The sequence below is a fragment of the Netta rufina genome (assembly GCF_964035555.1).
Source record: "Netta rufina genome assembly, chromosome: 4".
NCBI classification, from domain to species: Eukaryota; Metazoa; Chordata; class Aves; order Anseriformes; family Anatidae; genus Netta; species Netta rufina.
The window spans coordinates 53,362,456-53,382,688 of NC_140127.1; the positions used below are offsets into that span (position 1 = coordinate 53,362,456).

The 20,233-nt window shown below is 35.7% G+C and overlaps 1 protein-coding gene across 3 annotated transcripts in view; it reads left to right on the forward strand.

The window, feature by feature from the left end:
• RFC1 (replication factor C subunit 1) overlaps positions 1 to 20,233 on the forward strand; it is a 40,606-nt gene that overhangs the window by 1,669 nt on the left and 18,704 nt on the right. The window contains exons 2-5 of one of the 3 annotated variants that reach the window (XM_084286455.1): positions 3,926 to 4,054; positions 5,756 to 5,831; positions 7,983 to 8,102; positions 19,909 to 20,141. In XM_084286455.1, coding sequence (XP_084142581.1) covers positions 3,926 to 4,054; positions 5,756 to 5,831; positions 7,983 to 8,102; positions 19,909 to 20,141 — 558 coding nt within the window. The remainder of the gene's footprint in view (positions 1 to 3,925; positions 4,055 to 5,755; positions 5,832 to 7,982; positions 8,103 to 19,908; positions 20,142 to 20,233) is intronic. The other 2 variants (XM_084286456.1, XM_084286457.1) reach the window with 2 other exon arrangements.

Consider the following 20,233-nt stretch of genomic DNA (forward strand, 5'->3'; position numbering starts at 1 on the left):
CTAGGTGATCTTTAAGGTCCCTTCCAACCCAAACCATTCTCTGATTCAGTTACTACTCTTATCTTTAATTTAGTATGATTAAACAAGCAGGTATTACTTGTTTAACTCAAGTGATACTGCAAATTTGATTTCAGCCAGAGCAATTTTTCTGGATGTGCCAGGTATCAGAGGTGGTATTTGCACAAAACTTGTACTGAAATACGAAATAGGCAGACAGTAAATACATCCGAATGACTCTTTAGATGGAAGGCTCTTACAGACACCCTTTGGAGTAACTGAAGTTGTGCTACTTCCTATAGAGCTAGGTAGGTTGATAAAATTCAATTTTCTATCTCATAGTGTAGTTTTGAGATGCAAACTTAGTTATGGTATTTTGGAAAATATTCTGCTTTACTGGACACTAGTCTTGTGAAAACACTGCCTATTACGGTTAATGGGTTTTATGGTCTTCAGATTGTTCCATCATCCAGGTGTTGGTCTTGGGTCTAAGGTGCTTTTGAAATGCAGGAAAAAAATCTGACTGAAAGCCAATATGGAATGCTTATGACTTTTATAATCGATTTTTTTTTTTAATTAGGTACTTACTGAAGTCTGAAAGGTCACCCTGACAAGCTCTTTGAGCCTTTCTACTACCTAACAAATAGGTTTCATTCTACTAGCCTTATTTCTCCTCAGTAAAACTGATGTATAACAATCTTCCAAGAGAAAACTTGCAGCCTACCATGATTAATTTCTGTTGTCTACTGTTACTGCATAAGATTGAGGATTTGAAACAACAGTCAGAGCTGGCAAGACCTAGCCTGCATAGCCGTTACTGAGGTCATACTGCTGTGCAGATAGCTTGGCAGGAAGCAGTGCACCTGAACACAGCTTTTCAGGCTGTTCAGACGCTATGCATGAGCTCCCTCCCTAATTTAGTGAGAGTGATCAGAAATAGCGCCTTATCTGGGGCTGTGGCTAGGTCTCTGCGACATTTGGTGTCAAAATGTGGATCAGAATCCCTGATTCATTAGCCATGGTTTAAAAGATGCCTCTAAACTGAAGTGCTTGGTAGTAATTTCATCATGTTTATTTTCAGATCTGACTGGTACAGACCAGAGTAAAAAACTCTTGACCCTCCCTCTTACTTGGGTACAACTGCTCAAAGTTACACTTAGCGTTGCTGTTACTGGAGCTTCTGTGAGGAGCGAGACCAATACAGCCCCAGCTCTTTAATTCCAGTCCCATGGGCAAAGGGCATCGCCTGGGACAGCCACGCTGGTGTATGTGTCTCCACAGATACATACATTGCTTCGTTTCTGCAATTGGTTGTGCAATTAATTGATTATTCATCTGGAATCACTTAATAAATAGCACAAAAAAATCTTTTTTTTTTGAATCTCAGATAAAAGCATCTGTTAAAGATAACTTTCTTGTTGTACTGTGACGTACTTGTCTCCCAAGCAATTCTGAATTCACAATCTGTTACCGTCCAGCAGTGTCTAACAAGGTTACCTTTTCTTCTGAAGAGTAGGCTGGCCGAAGAAGATTGGAGAATATATAACTCTGAAGATTGAAGAAGATTGTCCATAGTTGCTGAATTTCCTTTGTAGCTCAGGGCTGTGTAGTTTAGTCACTCCTAAGTAGATTGTCACCAGAGGAAATGAAAATTTATTACCCATACAGAATCTTTTACTCAAAAATGGTGGTTTCTGTGCTGTTATATTTACAGTATTTTTGAAAAAAACAACAATAACTAAACACAAACACATAATGATAAAAAAAGTGTTGCAATTTCTTGAGAACTGGGGTGTAATTTGCAGCAAGAGAATAGACTCTGCAGTGTTAGCACAGGGAGGCGATTGTGGAGTCTAGATGCTGTATCACAACAGTATTTTCAAGGAATAAGTAGCACTTTGACGGTGATTTCTTGGTGGTTAGAAGATACTGTTTGAGTAAAACAAAAAAACAATGAGATCTGATGAGGCAGAAAAGAATAATCTACATGGTATAATTTGGGCTTCAGCAGTTGAGGAACTGGGATTAAAATAATGGAAGTAGCTGGGTCTTTGGCCAATTGACAGGGCAATTTCATATATTTTTTTTATTAAATCTGTGTTTCATAACCCAAGATACAGTGCTATATAACCCAAGATTTCAGTGCATAAAATAAAAATCTACTATTACTGCATATAATGCTAGCAGAGCAGCTCACTTACTAGCTCAGAGATTTTAGTTAAATGACTGGAATGAATAGTTACTGTTGATTTAAAATTAATTGTTCTCCAAATATTTTAAGCTTAAAGTAACATTATCATAAAAAAATGGAAATAAAACTATTTTAAGATCAGTTTAATTTGCAGTGTTGCAGTAAGTATTTAAATTATGTTACTATGTAAAAGATCTAATGAGAATTGTTGCCTGTGTAACCTTATGACTAGGAAGTCAGTAATGATGATTGAGTGATCTAGTCCATGAGTCTATTTTGTAACTTTTTACATAGGTGCTTTCCTCAGACATTTTGAATACAGGTATCTGCAGTTACAATTTCAGAGATGTATAGTGCTGCGTTTATTTTGTAGGAGTACATGTAAAATAGCTAAGTGATGAAAATTTATACCTCGAGGCATGAATTTCATAGACAGAAGCGTGTGTAGTCTTACTGCTTCTCAGCCTGCCAGTCTTCAGTTGCTGAATCAGTAAGATTTTATGCAGGTAAAATGTAAACAGACCATTTTTTTTCAGGAAATAATACTTCTGAGTCTAGAATATTGTTTTAAGCTAAATATACTAAATAAATCGATGTGTCCTATACTTTGTTCATGCTTTCAAGTCATGTATTCCATCGGTTTTAACCCTATAAGCTTTGATAATCCAAATCCAAACCATTACAGGCCTGAAAAGAGAAAAGGAACCTGATACGCACATAATCATCAGTCACGGTGTTATGGAGATTTAAAATAACATTTTCTTAACAATTTACTGCTTTACCCCTAGATCCTATAAGGAAGCATGACCTAGCTGTGTGATAGCTCTCACTCTGATGGGGAGTAGCTGCCAGCTGGGTAGAGTATGGCCCTGAGCCACTCCCCTTACCTGCCATGTATTTAGGCCATACCAGATACTTTCAGTCTTTCTTTACAATGGCAGCTACCCCTGGAGGTAGTGGTACTACAAAGGTACAATTTTTGTGTCTGTTTTTTGATGGAACTGTAATGTGAGGTTTTTAAACAGATAACAGATTGGTGTTTGTGTGTAGGCTAGTGCATGATGTAATTGAAGCTTCAGGTACTAATCTTACTTATTTAGGAAGTTTTTTATAGTTGTACTCTGGTAAGATAAAATAAGATTACAAAACCGACCTTTCTGGAGCTCTTTGTATTATATTCTTAATGTATTTTTTCTCAATTTATTTCTTGTTAGCTAAGTCTAGTGAGACCAGATGTACTGACCTAAATTTATCAAAAGCTGGAGGATACAGTGTGTCCAACTAATTGACTGCTTTCTAGATCTTGGTGCTTTTTTCTGCTTTACATTGTATGCTGCTTCCTACCTGAGTTGGTCAATTCAACAATAAAAATGCTTTGGGCTAGGTTTGTGATAACTAATTAAGAAAAAAAATCTAGTTAGACATCTGTTTAAAGTTACTTTATGCCATTGCTAATGGAAGTTTTCAATTGTGTATTGCTGAAGAATTTGGTAGAAAGGGAAAACGAACTTTTTCGTGATTCAGACACAGGAGAAAGGTTGTGCAGTGCCTGAGCAGCTGTTCTTGACAAGTTGGTATTCGTTTTCTTAATTTTAAACAAAACTTGTGGATCAACAAATGTTGTAACAGGAGTTGCTGAGAGAGTATCTTTCTTTTAAATGCACCGCTGTTTTGCGGTGAAACTTCTAAGAGTTAGTTGTATTTAAAAACTTAATGAAGTAATTTTCTTTTTAATAGGATATCCGGAAATTCTTTGGCGTTGTACCCCCTGGGAAGCGACAAGAATGCGAGAATGTGAAAAAGAGTGACAAAATAAAAAATGGGGAAGGAGACTCGAGTGGGAAAAAGAGGGGAAAAGAGACTAAGGTTAGTTTTTTGCTTTTCTTATTTGTAAAGTGCTTGGTTTCTCTGATATGCAATTGTTTGTATCTTGTTTCTAAAGTCACAATTCTTCTCAGGTACTTAAAAAACAATATGCTATGTCAGTTTTTTATTGGTATGGCTATAAACTGTCACTTAATGCTTGCTTCTAGCAGCAAAACTTTGTAGGTGATGAAGAGAATGACTAATCTTCAAAATATCTGGGTTGTAGGAAAAAGGAAAGGTAGGTAGAAGCTAAACTGGTTAGGTGCTAATATAGGAACAATCTGATGCATTTGAAGTTATCTTAGCTATGGTCCATAGTTCTCTAAGCAGCTCTTTTATTTTTTGATTAAGATTGATGCTTATGCACAGTAGATATATCATGAAGTCAGGTAAATGTCTGTGGGAAGGTGCTCCTTTTTTTTTTTTTTAATGTCTGTGAGAGAGGCATTAACATTACCTTTCTTGAAGGGGGCACTTATGCAAACTTGTTGCAAAGACCAAATATTGTAAAATGACAAGTTAAATGAGGAAACGAGAATGGGCTCTAGATTCACTGTACTTTTCATGTTAGTCACCTGAACTGTTATAAAACAGAAAGGAGTGGTTATAGAGGGCTTTAAAATCACTTAGAGGGAGGAGAGATTGCTAATAGGATTGTTTAATCTGAAGTATCTAAATTAAGAAGTAAGGTGGTGTTCTAAAAAATAAAGAAGTATAGCGTGTGTGCATGTAATTTCAGTGTTTCAATGTCAATATAGAGAACCTTTCAATGGAATGGAAAGACATAGCAATTACACGGTGATCTATTATTTTTACTTTGCGCTTTTCCAATTATATCAAGAATTTAACAAGCTTCAGGTTAGAATTGGATGCAAATTATGAAGCATATACAGTTATGTTTATCTAGGATTAAATATTTCAAAGCATTGACAGCTGTGACTACCAAAACAGCATGACCAATATATATATATATTTTTTTACTTTGCCAAGCACAAACCTTCCTTTCTGTGCAGCTTGTGATTTTTCAAAATACCTAAAACTATTTTTTTTAAATAATAAAAATAAATCCCTAAGATGGATTAATAGCAACTACTGTCAGATAAAACGTGTTTGTCCACTGTGACAATTGGTGCAGTGTGTTTGGTAGTTGCACTGTGTAACCTGTGAGAGAAGGTGCAAGCAACTAGGACGCTGAATAGGAAGTCAGTCTAGCTTCAACTGTTGTGTATGGTGCTTTTTTTCCCCCTTCTCTTTTTCAATCAGCTATTACCCTGAAGTTTTGTCAAATTCTGGTTGTTATGGCTGAGCTGTATCCAGAATAGAACCAAGAGTGTACTGGCTGAATTCCTTAGAAGTAACATATTGGCCTGTACTACCTTTGTTTCTGGTGGGACTGTGCAATTTCTCTTTTGTATTAAGACTCGGAACTGTTTGAAAATCTGTTTGATTTACTTTAATTGGCGTTAAACCTGATTTCAAAATAATCTACTGTTTACTTTGATCACATTGAGCTTTGCTAGTGAAGTTTGTTCATTGTTTCTTCTCCCTGGCACCACTTATCCCATCTGTGAGTTAGAAAAAGGCTGTTCATAAGTGTAATAAAATAATTTCTACTAGGATTTGTTTGAAACTTATAAATTTAACTGAGTAAAAGTTGGAAGGACTCATTTACTGGTTGAACTAATGGACTGTTACTCTTAGGTGAAGAATTCACCCAGTGAAGATGTTCCCAAACAAAAGCAGACAAACAAGAAAAAAAGAATAATCTATGATTCAGGTAACGTTCACAGTGGTTTCAGAATGTTCCTTTGTGTCTTTGCATAAATGTTCAAGGTGGATTAGGTAAATTTTACATCTGAAAGAAAGCCATGCTTGATTTATTTGTTGTTGTCTTTGGTAAATACAGTTAAAAACACTTTATATGCTACTCTTCTAGGAGAGGAGGAGATCTTTGAATGCACTGGTGACTTTTATTACTTCATAGTAATTATTGTTGGATAGTTAAAATGGTTCTTAATAGTGCAGTGTGCGCCATATGTGTAATATACAGTGCACACTATATACCAGATAACAGTTACTTTTTTAAACAGAAGCTTCGTTAAAAGTTAAATAAAAACTAGTCCAGACAGCCAATTCTATCAAAATTCCAAAACATTTTTGATTACAAAGATGTATATAAAATGTGAAGAGTTTTAGGCTTGCAGCTGTGTTAGGGATAAATAACATCAACTTTGGGAGGATGATTGTGTACTGTACTGTCACAATTACAGAGAATGCATGAGCAGCATAATATAGGAGACTATTTTAAAAGAGTAACATTTTGATATGTGCCTTTCTCTATTAGAAACCTTGTAAATGTTAATACTATAGTTGTAAATTCACCATGTGGAACACCCAGAATATTGTTTAGAGCATATATCAAACGTTCTAAAACACTGTTTGGAATATAATACTAAGGAAAACACTTTTTATAGTGCTTGTATTTAAAAATCAAACAAACAAACAAACAAAAAAGCCACTTACCTGTCACGTTAGTTAAAATAATCTAGGCATTTGAAGCTTTTAAATTATTCTCAGTTGTTAGGTGATTTAGTTTTTCTTTGCTTGGATTCTAAGTTTTGAATAGCTGTGAAGCTGAAAAGATAGCAGGAGTTTGTACAATTCTTGACTTCTGCTGAAGCCTTTAGCTTGAATTTTTAGTGACTTAATAGAAGATTGCTTCTTTTCTATAAGAAAAAGAATGACAGACATCTGTCAGATTGATGCTATTATAAACAGGAGAAATTGTTCAAATCTTCAGATAAACTGTTTTTAAAACAGTTCATTTTGCTATGGGGAATTGTAGGAGAAATATTTCTGCATTTAGAGCTGGAGTACAAAAGTAATAGATAATTCAACTGCTACCTTTGAAATATGTGTACACCTTCACTTTAGTGCTGTTATCATCTGGAGATTTTGTTACTTCTAGCCCATTAGCAGTTGGAAAAGAAAAAGAGAAATGCTGCTCTAAGTAGATAATGATGGAGAAGCCCTTTAGGGACTGAAGTCAACTGATGACATATATAAATATATATGTGTATAAATTTTGTATTGTATATTGTAATTACAATATATATTAGGGTTTAGCATTGAAAAAGGTAGACACTGAAGAATAGCCATCCGTTAAACATGGTATTTTTCTCAGCTTCTTCAGCTAGTCCTGCATACTCATTTGGATGTTGGCATATATAATCTTCAGTGAGATAAGTTTGTCCTCTTGACAGCTTTTGGGATGTAGAGAATGTTGAGGAGAGTGGCAGTCTACCAGTGTTCTCCTGAAAAATCAGGGAGTAGAACCTCAGTGATACACTCCCCCCATGGCAGCAGGGTTGGAATTCGATGATCTTTAAGGTCCCTTTCAACCCAAACCATTCAATGATTCTGCTCTAGCCTGATGTTAGCTTTTGCAATAGATGTTGTGGAATACACCAACATAATATACTGCCATATAAGTTTAATCATGCTAATGAATCTGTATTGAAAGTTTGTTGTTGTGGGTGTGGGTTTTTTTTCTTTTTAAAATAATCTGATGTGGTAATCTGCTAATTGTACAAATTTTTGGAAAGGCTTTTGCATAGATGTAGCAGTTCTTAAACGTGTAACTGTATTTCATTTTACTTAAAACAAACAAACAAAAAAACCAACAAAACTACTGGCTAGACTGAGTTCTCTACGAATTTTGATTTAGCGATGTACATGCTAGAATAAATGATGGCTTGAATATTAGCTGATGGAGAAAAATGAAGCTGTGCTTTGACCTTCTACATAATATTTTTTTTTTTCTCAGCTGATTGTATGTAAACACGTTAACTGATGTTATAAGATTTGTTACTTAAAGTATGTATTGTATGTGGAGGAAATCTACATTTGTGTTGTGGTCAAAATACAGATTCAGAAGAGGAGGTGCAGTCAGTGAAAAAGTCCAAGAAGCCATCAGAGAAAAAAGCAGCCACTTCAAAACTTGGTAAAGTTCTAAAGCAGCATCCTGTTGTTTATGTTTCAGAGACAGGTAATGGAAGTGCGTCATATGTTCAGCTGTAGTGGGGTGGATTGTGTTACGGATGGGATGCATTGTTTGACTGATGTACTTTTAAATACATCTGTAAGACCTAATATGGAGGACAAAATTAGATTCTCCCTAAGCTAAAGCACTTTAGAAGTTAGCCTCCAATATTGTAAAGAGCAGGGTAAAACTGAGGTGATGCTGGGTAGTGGCTTAGTTGATTTAATTAGGCATATAACTTCTCTGTTTGAGTATTTCATAGATCTAGGGGAAGCAGTTAAGTACAGGATATCTTTTTAATATAATTAAGCTACTCACTAGCACATCTTGTGAAGTGGTTACCATATGTAGGTCTGAAAACCTGGATTTTTTTTAACTTGGTATATGATTTTTCCATATCTTTAACCTTTGCCTTTAACCAATATATTGGTGACTGAAAAAAAATAAATCTTTTTTTTGTGTTTTATTCCCTTAACAACATAAGACTTTTTTAACATTATTTGTCTATTAGCCTTTTAGGAAGAACAGTAATTGGGAGAAACAACGGTAATGAACTTGTATGTACCATACTTTTCAGTCTTGCATTTCAGCTTCCTAAATTATGATTTTTGCTTTTTGTGGAAAGGAGTGGATATAATTAATCATTCTTGATCATTTTTGGGTCTTCTGTAGTCTTATGAAAAGAATTATGAAAGTGATTAACTGCTGTATTCTAAGCAGTTTTGCCTAGAATTAGTCTCGTCTTTAGAAGCCGTGTAGTTCAACCAAAACCACAATCTTAATTCAAGCCATAAACACACTTCAATGGAACAGATGAGATCAAATTCTATCAGTTTGAATATTATTGTGCATTAATTTGTTGTGGTGATTATTTGCATGGTTGTTCTTAGTATCACTTTTCACTGTTGCTTTTTGTGCAATCCCTTATATGTGTGCTCTTGAGGAGAATCTTGTTAGATTGCAAACTTGAAGGAGACAGTCATCTGCTGTTAAGGAAGATTTATCCTGCAGAATCCTCATTGAAGAGGTTTCCAAAACAAAGTACTGATAGTGATTTTTTTTTTTCCTTCAGGTTTTCCTGGTTCTATCATGAAGCAGTTTTGCTTATAATTTTTTACTTCATATCATGCATTTTCCTCTATTAAATTGGAGATGTTATGAAAAGTTTTATTGGTATTAGTACTGGTTGACCAGTAAACATCAGTTTATGCAGACTTGTGTCTCACGTGTGAATTGAGCATTTTTAGGTTAACACTATATGCAGGCAGAAAGAATTCACTTAACTTAAGATTCTGACAGTGGGATGAATTATATTCATGGCTTACTGAATAGCATAGATTGGAAACATCTCAAATTTGACTTAAGTTCACTTTATAAGATAGAAAATAGTGTTCTGCTTTTTTGTTTCGCTGTTTTGAGCTGAGAGCTACCCGAGTAAAATGTTGTCTTGTTAGATTTGTTCTTTTCAGACAGATTTGCTTTTAAAAAATTATAATTTATTATGTTTTTTTTTTTTTTTTTTTGAACTGGGTCTATTGTAACTTCATGTTAATTTGTTGTGTTGCAGATAAACTTAGGTATTGTGATACCAAACACCAGTTACTGTACTCGGCCTGTGTAACACCAGCTGTAGAATCTCCTCAGAGTTGCCCACTGGGTGGGCACATTTTGGTCACAGAGATGTTTCTTACATTTGTGATGCATCTGTCCACTTCTTACTGCTTTACTTTACTTTCTTACTTTATCCAGACTGAGTTTAGCTGAGGCTTTAACTATCAGGTCTTACATATTTGTCTCATAGTGTAGTTCTTTACTAGCTGCAGTACTTGGCTGGTATATATTCTTAGAAACTGTGATCAGATTTAAGGCCTATGCAGACATGAAACTAAACCTTGTATAAAACAAGTTTCTATGAGTGTTTGATTGCCAATTCTTCTGTTATCACTCTGAGTTTTAGAACACGTAACTTGGAAAATCGGACACTGTCCCTGGGTTTGGTATCTCTTTTAGTAAGAGAATTGCTGAATGTAAACATTGCCTCCCTAATCCTTCCTTTCATTTTTAAAACAAAAAAAGTACTGTTTGCTGCTGTGACCAATTAGAGGCATGACTCAGCTGGCTTCCTCCCCAGCCTTTTTGTTCCTCCAGGCTCTCTTCAGAATCATGGTTTCTAAGACGGATTGTAATGATTTTGTTTGTCCTAGATATTTAACCTGGCACTTAACTGTAGCATGTCACATACTGGGATGAGCCCAATTTGCTAAACTATCCTGAACACTTTATCTATCTTATATGTCCACATCTGTTTCTCAGAACTTAATTTCTTCTAACAGTTTTGCCAACAACTCTTTCCTAATTAATTATAAATGATATTTAATAGCAGTGACGCCAGACTAGATGAAAGATCAGATTCCTGAGGAATAAACGGTACCTATTTAGCTTTATTATGCAATTCTAGGTGGTGTAATCGAGCTTTTCTTCATAAGGATACCATGGGAATGCTGGTCAAGGTTATTAGTAAAATCCCTGAAAACCACTGCTCAAGGTTACTGTTATCTAAAGTGTCTTAAGTACACACAATTGACTTACAGTCTGTGACTAAAACAATGTCTTTATGATCTTGAGATTTAACACTTGACTTTCGTTTATATTTAATCTGTATAAATTGTTTCTACAGCATAGTGGAGTTGGGGAGTGAGCGTGACACTACTATTAACTTGGGATAAACACATTTTATAAGAATAGGAATATAGATAAGATACTAATGACACTGTAGAAATCTGTCCTCTTCTTGTTTTTAGTGTTACGCAGCTGAAAACTGACATCAAGTATAGTGTTGTTGGACTTGGCCCAAAGTCAATATCATTCTCCAGGGCTACGTCCTCAGAAGCGTTTGGAAAAGTCTTTTGACATCTAGTAGTCAGTCAGAGCTTGGTAGTCAATTGTTACAACCTATTTTTGAGTCTTGTTTGAAAACTTCTGTGATTACTTGAACTTTTTTCAGCTCTCCTGTGTGGCTTTGTGGGATACAGTTTTCTTGAAGATTGTTGTGCTAATTACTTTTTGGTTTGTTTAAGAGTGGATTCATTAGTTTGTAAAGTATGTGGTTTTTATACAAAAAAAGACAAAGTAAAGCAAGAGTAGTTTCTCTCCGTGGTTCTGTAAAAAATACTTTGTTATTGAAACATTTAATTTAAAGACTTATCTTTACTGATGTCCAGAGTAGAGGCTGTTTTAACAGGTAACAAGGGAAAAAGAAAAGCCTGCCTTGTGATAGAACAGTCTGGCAGGTTGGGAAAAATCCAAATGTTTGTTGTACTTGTTAAACAGTCAAACAAAGTGTTATTTTAATAAAGAATGGAACCTTGAGTTTTGTTTGTGGAAGATGACCTGCTGTTGTGATGCATTGAGCCTCATCTGGTTTCATCATAAGTGACTATTTGGCAGGAACTGGGACTTGAATTGCTTTTAGTGAACACTTGGTCTTTCATGTATGTTGTGTCACAGTGATTGTCTATGTAGGAATTGCCTTAGCAGTCTGAATATTGCAAAATATAACTTCAAAAGAAATTGGCCTTGTTCTAGGTGGTAGGCTAACTTATTTATAAAGCTAGGAGAAGTGAAGGTGGTAGAAAGTGTGTAGGATTGTAGGTTATTGGAAAGTTGTTCCTTGAGGGTTTAGAATACAGGGCAGGAAGAATAGCTTCTGAATGTGCAGGCTGAATATCACCATTTACAATATAGAGAATATCAAAAGGAAAAATCAGGAAGAGTTGGATAAGTACTAGTGACCAAAACAGCCCTCAAATCCAAAAACTGGTTCAAGTTAGCAGCAGATTGTCAGTGAATGAACACGTCTCGCATTGAACCATCTAATAGGGGTCATTGTCACTTTTACTTTCTGATCAATATTAGCATAGTTTATGCTTACAGAATCTGCTATGCTCGTGGAAAACAGCTCTTCATGCAGCAGCTTTCCTTTAAGATGCTTAATGAAAGGTCAGTTGAGAGTATGCAGTTGAACCTCGGGGGAGTTTGTCTTAAAATGCACTTTGAGGAAGGAGAGTTTTCAGTTCTGGCAGAAATGCTATGAAGAAGCAATGACTGGCGTTGCAGAGGGCAATGTTAGAGGGTACTTAAGAGCAAGCCCTATAGAAACTTAATTCATTAGGTGCCTAGGCGCTCTCTTTACTCCTGATAACTTGTCTCTGTGCCTCATTTCTCTTTGCATAAATTTAGGAATACCATTGTAAGGATCCTGTAATAACTGCACTCAGAAGTCGTGAGAACATTGTTTATTCAACCAATTCATGTCTATTTTCCTTTTCACCTCTAGCATGACTCATGAATCCAGTTGCAGATTAGGCAGGTTATTTTTTCACTTAATAGAATACTTCACCAGATTGCAATGGTTTTAGACCTGTAAGTAAAAACAAATCATTTTTCTTCAGGCTGTGTGTCATGTACAGGACAGCACACGTTTAAGCTAGAACCTAGGATCATAATACAGGTAGTATTTGGGAGCAAAATTTCATAACTATGGACTCTTGCAGGTTATTTCTGTTTATAAAGTACCTATGCCATTTAAAAAAAAAAAAAAAACATTTTTATTTACTACATCACTGATTAGTACACTGTTACTGTGGGTGCTGAAGTGGTATGGATGCAGGTAACTTATTTGCAGGTACCTTTGCTTTTTATTTTCCACTTTGAGCGGTTATGGTACAGAGTTTACTTTTTTTTTTGGTATAGATATCACTTGGCACACCTATCGTGTTAAAACTTTCCTTTGGATCTTCTGGTAGAACAATTTAATAGGGTTTTTTTTCAGTTTCTTTGTAGTGGATATGTATTTGTTGTTCCTTTGCACCGATTATTAGTGTGCTGAGTGCTAATAAGGTTTTCTGGAGTTATGCTGTTAGGCATTAAAGTTGCAGTTTTTCTGTGGATAAAGTTATTTTTAAGGACTATAGTTTTTTAAAAAGGCAAACTAGCAGAATTCCTTTCAGAATTCATAGTATCTCTTAGAATGGGTGTACAGTTCTATGCTTTACTTATTCCCATTGGATTGGAATAAGTTCAACATGAAATCAGTTGAAATCAGAAAACAACCGAGCCTGTTTTATTCAGACTAGTAATAAAAGGGAACTTTCTTGACCTCAAATGCAGATCCTTTAAAAAAAAAAATAAAAAAATCCACATAGTTCTTAAGATGTAGTTATTGTTAAAAACAGTCTGGACTTGCAATTTAGAATAGAAGAACGCTTCTTACACAGTGACCTTTTACCTTTCCTAAGCTGTGATTTCACATGAAATAGGTTTTTAAAATAAAATTTTAATAACACTGTCATGTTTTTGAAGAAGCTTTCTAGTGAAAGCTTAGTTTTGCGTTTAAAATATAGTATTATAGTTCAATTTTCTTATATTATCTTAAAAATCTCAGTATAAAGGTTTCTGATGACTTGTTCATTTTTGAGTTAAAGCCTTTGACATTTTTCTGAAAGCTCTTTTAAAGAGGAATGATGCTCTGTCATGACTGCGCTTATCAAGCAGCCAGTTAGCGATCTGCTCAACAGACCATGTGTAAAGACTTAAATCTCTGAAATAGTGCATCAGTAGCCCATTACATTTGTAAATTGATCTTTTTTAAAAAAAAAAAAACAAAAAAACAAAACAAACAAAAAAACACAAAAACATACAACTCTATCCACTTGAGTAACCCTCAACCAAAGTAAAAATACTGTATTTGTTGGTTTGTGTTCTCTGTTAAAACTGGTACCAGCATATGAGCTGCCTTGTTTTGCTTATTACTCATAAGTTGCCTGAAGCTTTTTCTATAGTTCATATTGACTGCCCTATTTTAAATAAATTAACTTAAATATGAATGTAATGTTTTGATGTCACTTAACAAGTTCATTTTTCAGAGTAGGGGCTTGTCAATAGTGGCTTCAGAATGGCAGCTTTATTAGTACCTTTATTAGCTGCAGATATTGCTGCTTTGCTCTGACTATTCCTTTCTTCTTGGTGGAGATGTCCCTTTTCTTCCTTTCAGGTATTTTTACTGAGCTACTTAAGTAGTGAGTTTGACTTTACTCAATTATTTTGCTGGATTAGTTTAAAAGTGTTTAGTATTTTTTTGCTAGACTGTTTAATTTTGTCTAAAGTAGATCAGTCTGACCTGAGTGGCTAAGTATGTCGAGCTGCCCGAGCTGCATCTGGGAGAAAAAAAAAAAACAAAACACTTATACTTGCCAGGATTTTTTCAAGGTTCCTTTTCCACCTTTTTTTTTTTTTTTTTTTTTTGACAGTGCTGAATATTCCTGTCACACAGCTAACTTTGGACAATGAAGCAGAAGAGGAAGTTTTGTTGCGTGGTGGGGACTTGTATTTGCTTTTGGGGAATAAAGCTGCTATTATGCTAAAACTAACCAGTTCAAGTGAATGAACTGGAATAAACTCTGTAATAAACTGGAATTTTATATGGCAGGTGTGATCACTTAATTTGAAAACTTGCAATAATTGGTGATTTTGCAGATCATTTATGATGATTGTTTATTTCAGCTTAAATACATTCAGCCTTCTGATATATTGTAGTGCCAAAGTGTCTTTCTAAAGATTTAAAAAAAACACACACACACACACACACACACACACACAAAATAAACATGCATATTTGACTAAGAATTTGATTTGGCACATGCTAGACGAAAGACTTCATATAGCTATATTGTTTGGCACTGAAGGCCCTATGGTGTTCAGTTACAATTAGACATGGAAGTTACTGTATTAAAGTTTGGGGATCCCAAACCTCTTTCCCGTAGTGAAAAATGTGACAGACGAATTCTTGAAGTTATCTCTGATAATTGGAAAAGCCAAAGAGGTGTAAGCTGATTTCAGAGGAGTAAAACTTGTATGGTTCTAGTAGGCTTTGTATTTTTATAACAGGATGCGACCTTGACATGTGGATATAGGCAGAGTGCTAACAATTGTGGTTTAAAGTGCATGTTTGTAGTACATCTAAAATCAATGAGTTTGTTGAGAAATGACATTGAAAACCTAAATGACTGCACAGGCCAGTTTTTAAAAGGTAGGTTGCAACTACTGTGTTTTTAGAGCAGGAAGACAATAGGGAAAAACCACGCTTAACCAGTTTTACATAGCATCTGTTTAATTAATTTTGGAAAGAGTTACGCTTGATGAGCTTGAATACAGTTGTTGGCTTTTTTCTTTAGGAGGGGTGGTGGTTATCTTGCAGTTCTTTAAGACTTACTTTAACCAAAAGATGAATACAAAGCATGTAGAACTTACAAGTATCGGGACTGTTAAGTACTGATAAATGCATACTGACATAATGAAAGCCTGATGCAATGACTTCTCTTTGTACAAACTATTTCCTCCACCTTAATTCCAGTTTGGGCAGTAGTACCTACTGCAAATTAGGGCAGGAGCTGCCTGAAATACTTGTGTAAATGTATGACACTAAAAATTATCAATGTCTGGGATGTTGTTGTCTTGTGCAAGTAGTATAGGGTTAATAACTTTTGGATAGGATACAGTCCTCTAGCTCCATGCAGAAGTCCTTTATATGGTAGTCTGCAAACATTTACTGGTTTAGCATATATTTATCCTGATAAGTACTAGTTACTGTTAACATCTGGGTGCACTGCTTATGTTTGGAGTTGGTTGTAGAACATCCTGGTGAGAGGTTGTCTCTGCCTGGAAATATTTTGCATTCTAAACAGGATAGGAACCAGGGAATTATACACTATACTGATGAAGAGCTCAAGAGTACAGCAGGATCAAATGCAAATGAATAAACACACAGTTCGGAAGGCCATAGGGTACCATCCTATGCTGCTTGTTTCCGTTGTCACTATCTTTTCAGATTGGCTGAGTCCATTCTTGCATCTGAGTCTTCTTAAGCGAGCTGAATTTAATGAAATGTATAGAACATCCTAGATAATTTGTGCTGGAGTAGGGTTAGGGATCAGTCGCATGTGTTGCTCTGTAATCAACAGCTGAGAGCCAGCTGGGGAAGTACAGGGATAGGAAAGAGGAAGAGCAGAAGAGCAATAACAAACAGTTGCAGGTGGGCTGCAGGCATTAGTTTATTAACCTAGTTGTGCTGCTACTAGAGCAGCCTATAAAACAGAACCAGATGTGCTCTAGTGTTACAGAATAGTTCTCAAACCCCTCAGGATTTAACAGTTGTATGTTGCTAGGGAAGCTTGTTCTTGGAAATTACCTGGCGTAATGGGGCCCTGCTTCATGTGTAATGCTTGCATCCAAAATAATTGAAAGCAATCTCCTGGCTGTCACGCCTGTCTGTTCCATTAATCACAGGAATATCGTGCTCTTTTGTCACATCTACTTAATTTCCAGAAAGCTTGACTAGAAGACGTGCTGTTGGCTTGCATTAGCAAGTCTTCAGAGCTGGTTGGGCGAAGGTGGGGGGAATGACAACACCCTGGGTGTGTATTTTCTGGGTACTTGTTCTTTGTATAGCACACACAGAATATGTGGATGTAAACAGCAAATAGTATTCTGAGAATAGTCGTGTTCTGTTATGCAAAGGTTTTGTAAAGTAAAAGTTGTCTAGTTGATGATAAAACTGATTCTCATTCCTTAGCCTTGTATGGAGGCAGGGACTTGACAACAACAACCCACCACCACCCTATCTCAACTGTTCATTTAGCAATTGCTCTTTACCATGGCTATAAAAGTGCAGTTGAACTACAATTGACTTTTTTAAAAGCCAAAATCTAAATTTTTGTCCTTGCTTTCCCACAAATTGTGTAGGAGGGGAATGTCTTTCTCCCCCTTTTGCAGGCTGCAAGTGGTTTACAGGTGCTGTGTTGCAAAACATAGATCTGAACAGACCAGTAGCAGTGCTGGGACTCCCCTGCTATTTTCAAAGCTGCAGATTAAGTCATCTTCATCCTTGTAGTGGAACCAAAGAGTGTACAACTGATTGATCAAGCGTGCTACTCACTTCTGGGGCAGTAGGCATGTGTGAGCAGTTTGCTTCAAGGAAGAAGTGTTAAGGTAAAGGGTTACTGTAAGAGTTGAATTTCTTATGTATTTGAAGTAGGGGGGAATGCCTGGAGATCATGCAAACTTGCGGTGTGCCTTGTGGATTTCATGAACCTGGGATGAAACTAGCCTGAGCATCTGTCTGCTAAAGCATCTGTTGAAACCCACTTAACAGGATCAGGATGAATTTTGTTTCCTAATGACCACTTCTGTGTTTTCATCCTGTCTTTCAGTATTTACATTTGTAGATGACTGTCCCAAAGTGCTCTTGTTCTTCTTGAGCTACTACTTGCAGACCATAAATGCTTCTAATTCTGTCGTTTCTAGGAAGGACATAATTAAAGCAAATATCTAACCATTGATAATATTTAGTACTGGCATCATAAATGACTCAAATCCACATCCTTTTTAATTAAAAACTTAATTATATTTACTCTACATCTCTCTACTTGAGAGAAAGCAATATCCTGGTTTTTTATTATTTAAATGGTTACAAGTGAATAAGGAAAAAAAATCAATATTGCGTGCAGACCATGTGATAACAATGATAAATAGAGATTCTTTCCTAGCATCGTAGCAGTCCTTCATTTAAGAAAATTGCATGAGTGGTCAACAGAACAGAATCTCTCTTTTTTTCCCCAGACAAATATAATTATCTCTGCATTAACTATTGATTTTTAGCAATAGGTGCATTTTACTCCTGCAAACGTATTTTCTCATTTAAATGGGAAAAAGCAAAAGAAGCAGACTATTCTGAAATTAGGTTTGAGATAAGCAGTCTTATATTCAGATCTCAAACTATTACAAATTAGGAGCCTAAAGCATCTAGTGTCTAAATCTCCCAGATATGTAACAGTTAAATTAAGCTAAATGGCAGTAAAAGATTTACCTCTGCCTAAGGAAAGTACATAATTTGCCTAAGAATCGTAAAGCTTTTAGCTTCTTGGTAAAATTTGCTGCTGCTGCTGCCATTTGAGGGACCTGGGCTTGAGTTTTATCTTTCACATGTCTTTGTGAATAAAATTGGCTAAAATGCCTTTTTCTGGTAGATAACTTTTTTTTTTTTTTTTGGGGAGGGTGGGGTGGGGGGAGGGGGGAGTGTGTGTGTGTCTTGATTTCAAATGCTGAGAGAATTTCTTCCCTTACAATCATATCTCTGCTTTATTTTTCCTTGTCTGAACTTCCTCTCACAGGAATTGTCAGGATCCCCATTTATATTAGCTGCTGCTTAGTAAGTGATGAGTAGCAGACAGTTCCAGCTGATGCCTAAAATGCCCTTGTTGCTGCTATGTACTGAGAAAAGATTACACAAGAAAAAATTCCCTCTATTGCTTGTCTAATATATTAAGAAATTATAGATCCAATAGACATACAACATAAGCTAAACTTAGGGAAGTGATTAAGAAAAATGTATGTATGAAAAAGGAAATATGGGGGCTTAAGTTAGTGACTGGAAAATGAACGTATGTTTGCGATAGTAATGTGAATTGAAGTTTAATTATAAAACGTGTTCAAAACATTCTTTGTGTCTGATATGTTGAGGCGGTTGGTCAAAACATCCACATTTTGAGAAATGTAAAACCAGACTTCAGTTAGAAGCATGCAAATAAGACTGCCTCTGCTTCTGTTCCTTCCAAGTCTTTGTGCTTTATTCCTTTTGTATCTTCTGCTAATTTTAGGACTTCTCTTGCAGTTTACTTCTTAGCCCTTTCACACTTTTGAAATCTGGAGATTTCACGAAGAAAGTGCTTTTATTACTGATCATAAAGTTTGTCCAGCAATGTTTCATTTTTTTGTGTGTTCAGTGATCTGCGGGCTCACACTACACATTGTGTAAGCCATTTCCCCCATCTAGTGTGTTTAATGGTGGTTATTTGGTGTTTTATTTTTTTGTTTTTCTTAATTGAAAAATCTGTTCTGTATGCTGAACTCTTGTCTGATTCTACTTTCCTGTGAAATGGCTGCATTTCTTTGAGATGCTTCTGACTGTACTGGAAGGAGGGTGTGTTTTAGTACAGAGGCGTAGAGGATAGAAAATGTCTTGCAGAATCTTACTAAAAGGGGCAAAGCAGAAACATTTTGACACTGTTATTTTACTAACACGTTCATAAGGTATGAGCAGTACTTTACGAATAACTGAGTAACTGCTGTCCTGTAAACGGATGCAAGAAGCTACCATGTGGGCTCTTTGTAAATACAATGTTGTAATATTTTTTCCCTGCTTGATAGTACAATGTTGAGGGATTAAGAGTATGTAAGTGTACAAAGCATGCATTATCTGTTCTATTAGTGAATACTACAAAGTAATAAAATATATGTGAAATGCAAAACTATACTTTTTATTTGAAGGTTGTGCTATGCATTTGGATGCTGTGTTGGTAAAGGAGAGAGTTCAAATTTCAGTGATGTAGATTTCTGTTACATCCTTACATAAGGATGCCCTTTCTTACATAAGAAGGGAAGGCATTCTTTGCAAACCTTTCTAAATGAGAGGTAGTGCATTTATACAAGTAGCAGACTTCTGTCTCTCTATTTTAGCACTCAATTTATTCAGACCTAGCTGTGCTATTAAGATGCTAAATATTATGTTATGGAACTTTACTTTTTTTTTTTTCTTATTCTTTCTTTCTCCAAATCAACTTCTAAACACCTGTACTGTTTTATTAAGGTCTATGTTAATGGAATCTGCCCAAAATATTTCTCTTGACATAAGAAGACATAAGAACTAAGAATAATAAGAACCATCTACTGGAATTAATAAAATATTATTCATGTTTAGATGATGATGATGACTTTGTCAATAAGAGAATTTCCCTGAAACCAAAGGAGAATGGGGCATCAGCCATCAGTTGCCCAGGATCAACGACAGTGAAAAAGGAAGATGTAAAACCACGAGCTAAACCCAAGCCATTATCTCCAGTGAAGCTGACTCCCACCTCAGCTCTCGATTACTTTGGGACAAGTAGTGTCCAGCGATCAGAAAAGAAACTGGTAGCAAGTAAAAGGAAGGAAGTGAGTACTGATGAGGTTCCTTTAGGTTACTTGTGTGTTTGATAGCAGAATAAAATAGCCAACATAATAACTTTAAGAACTTTCTTAGCTGC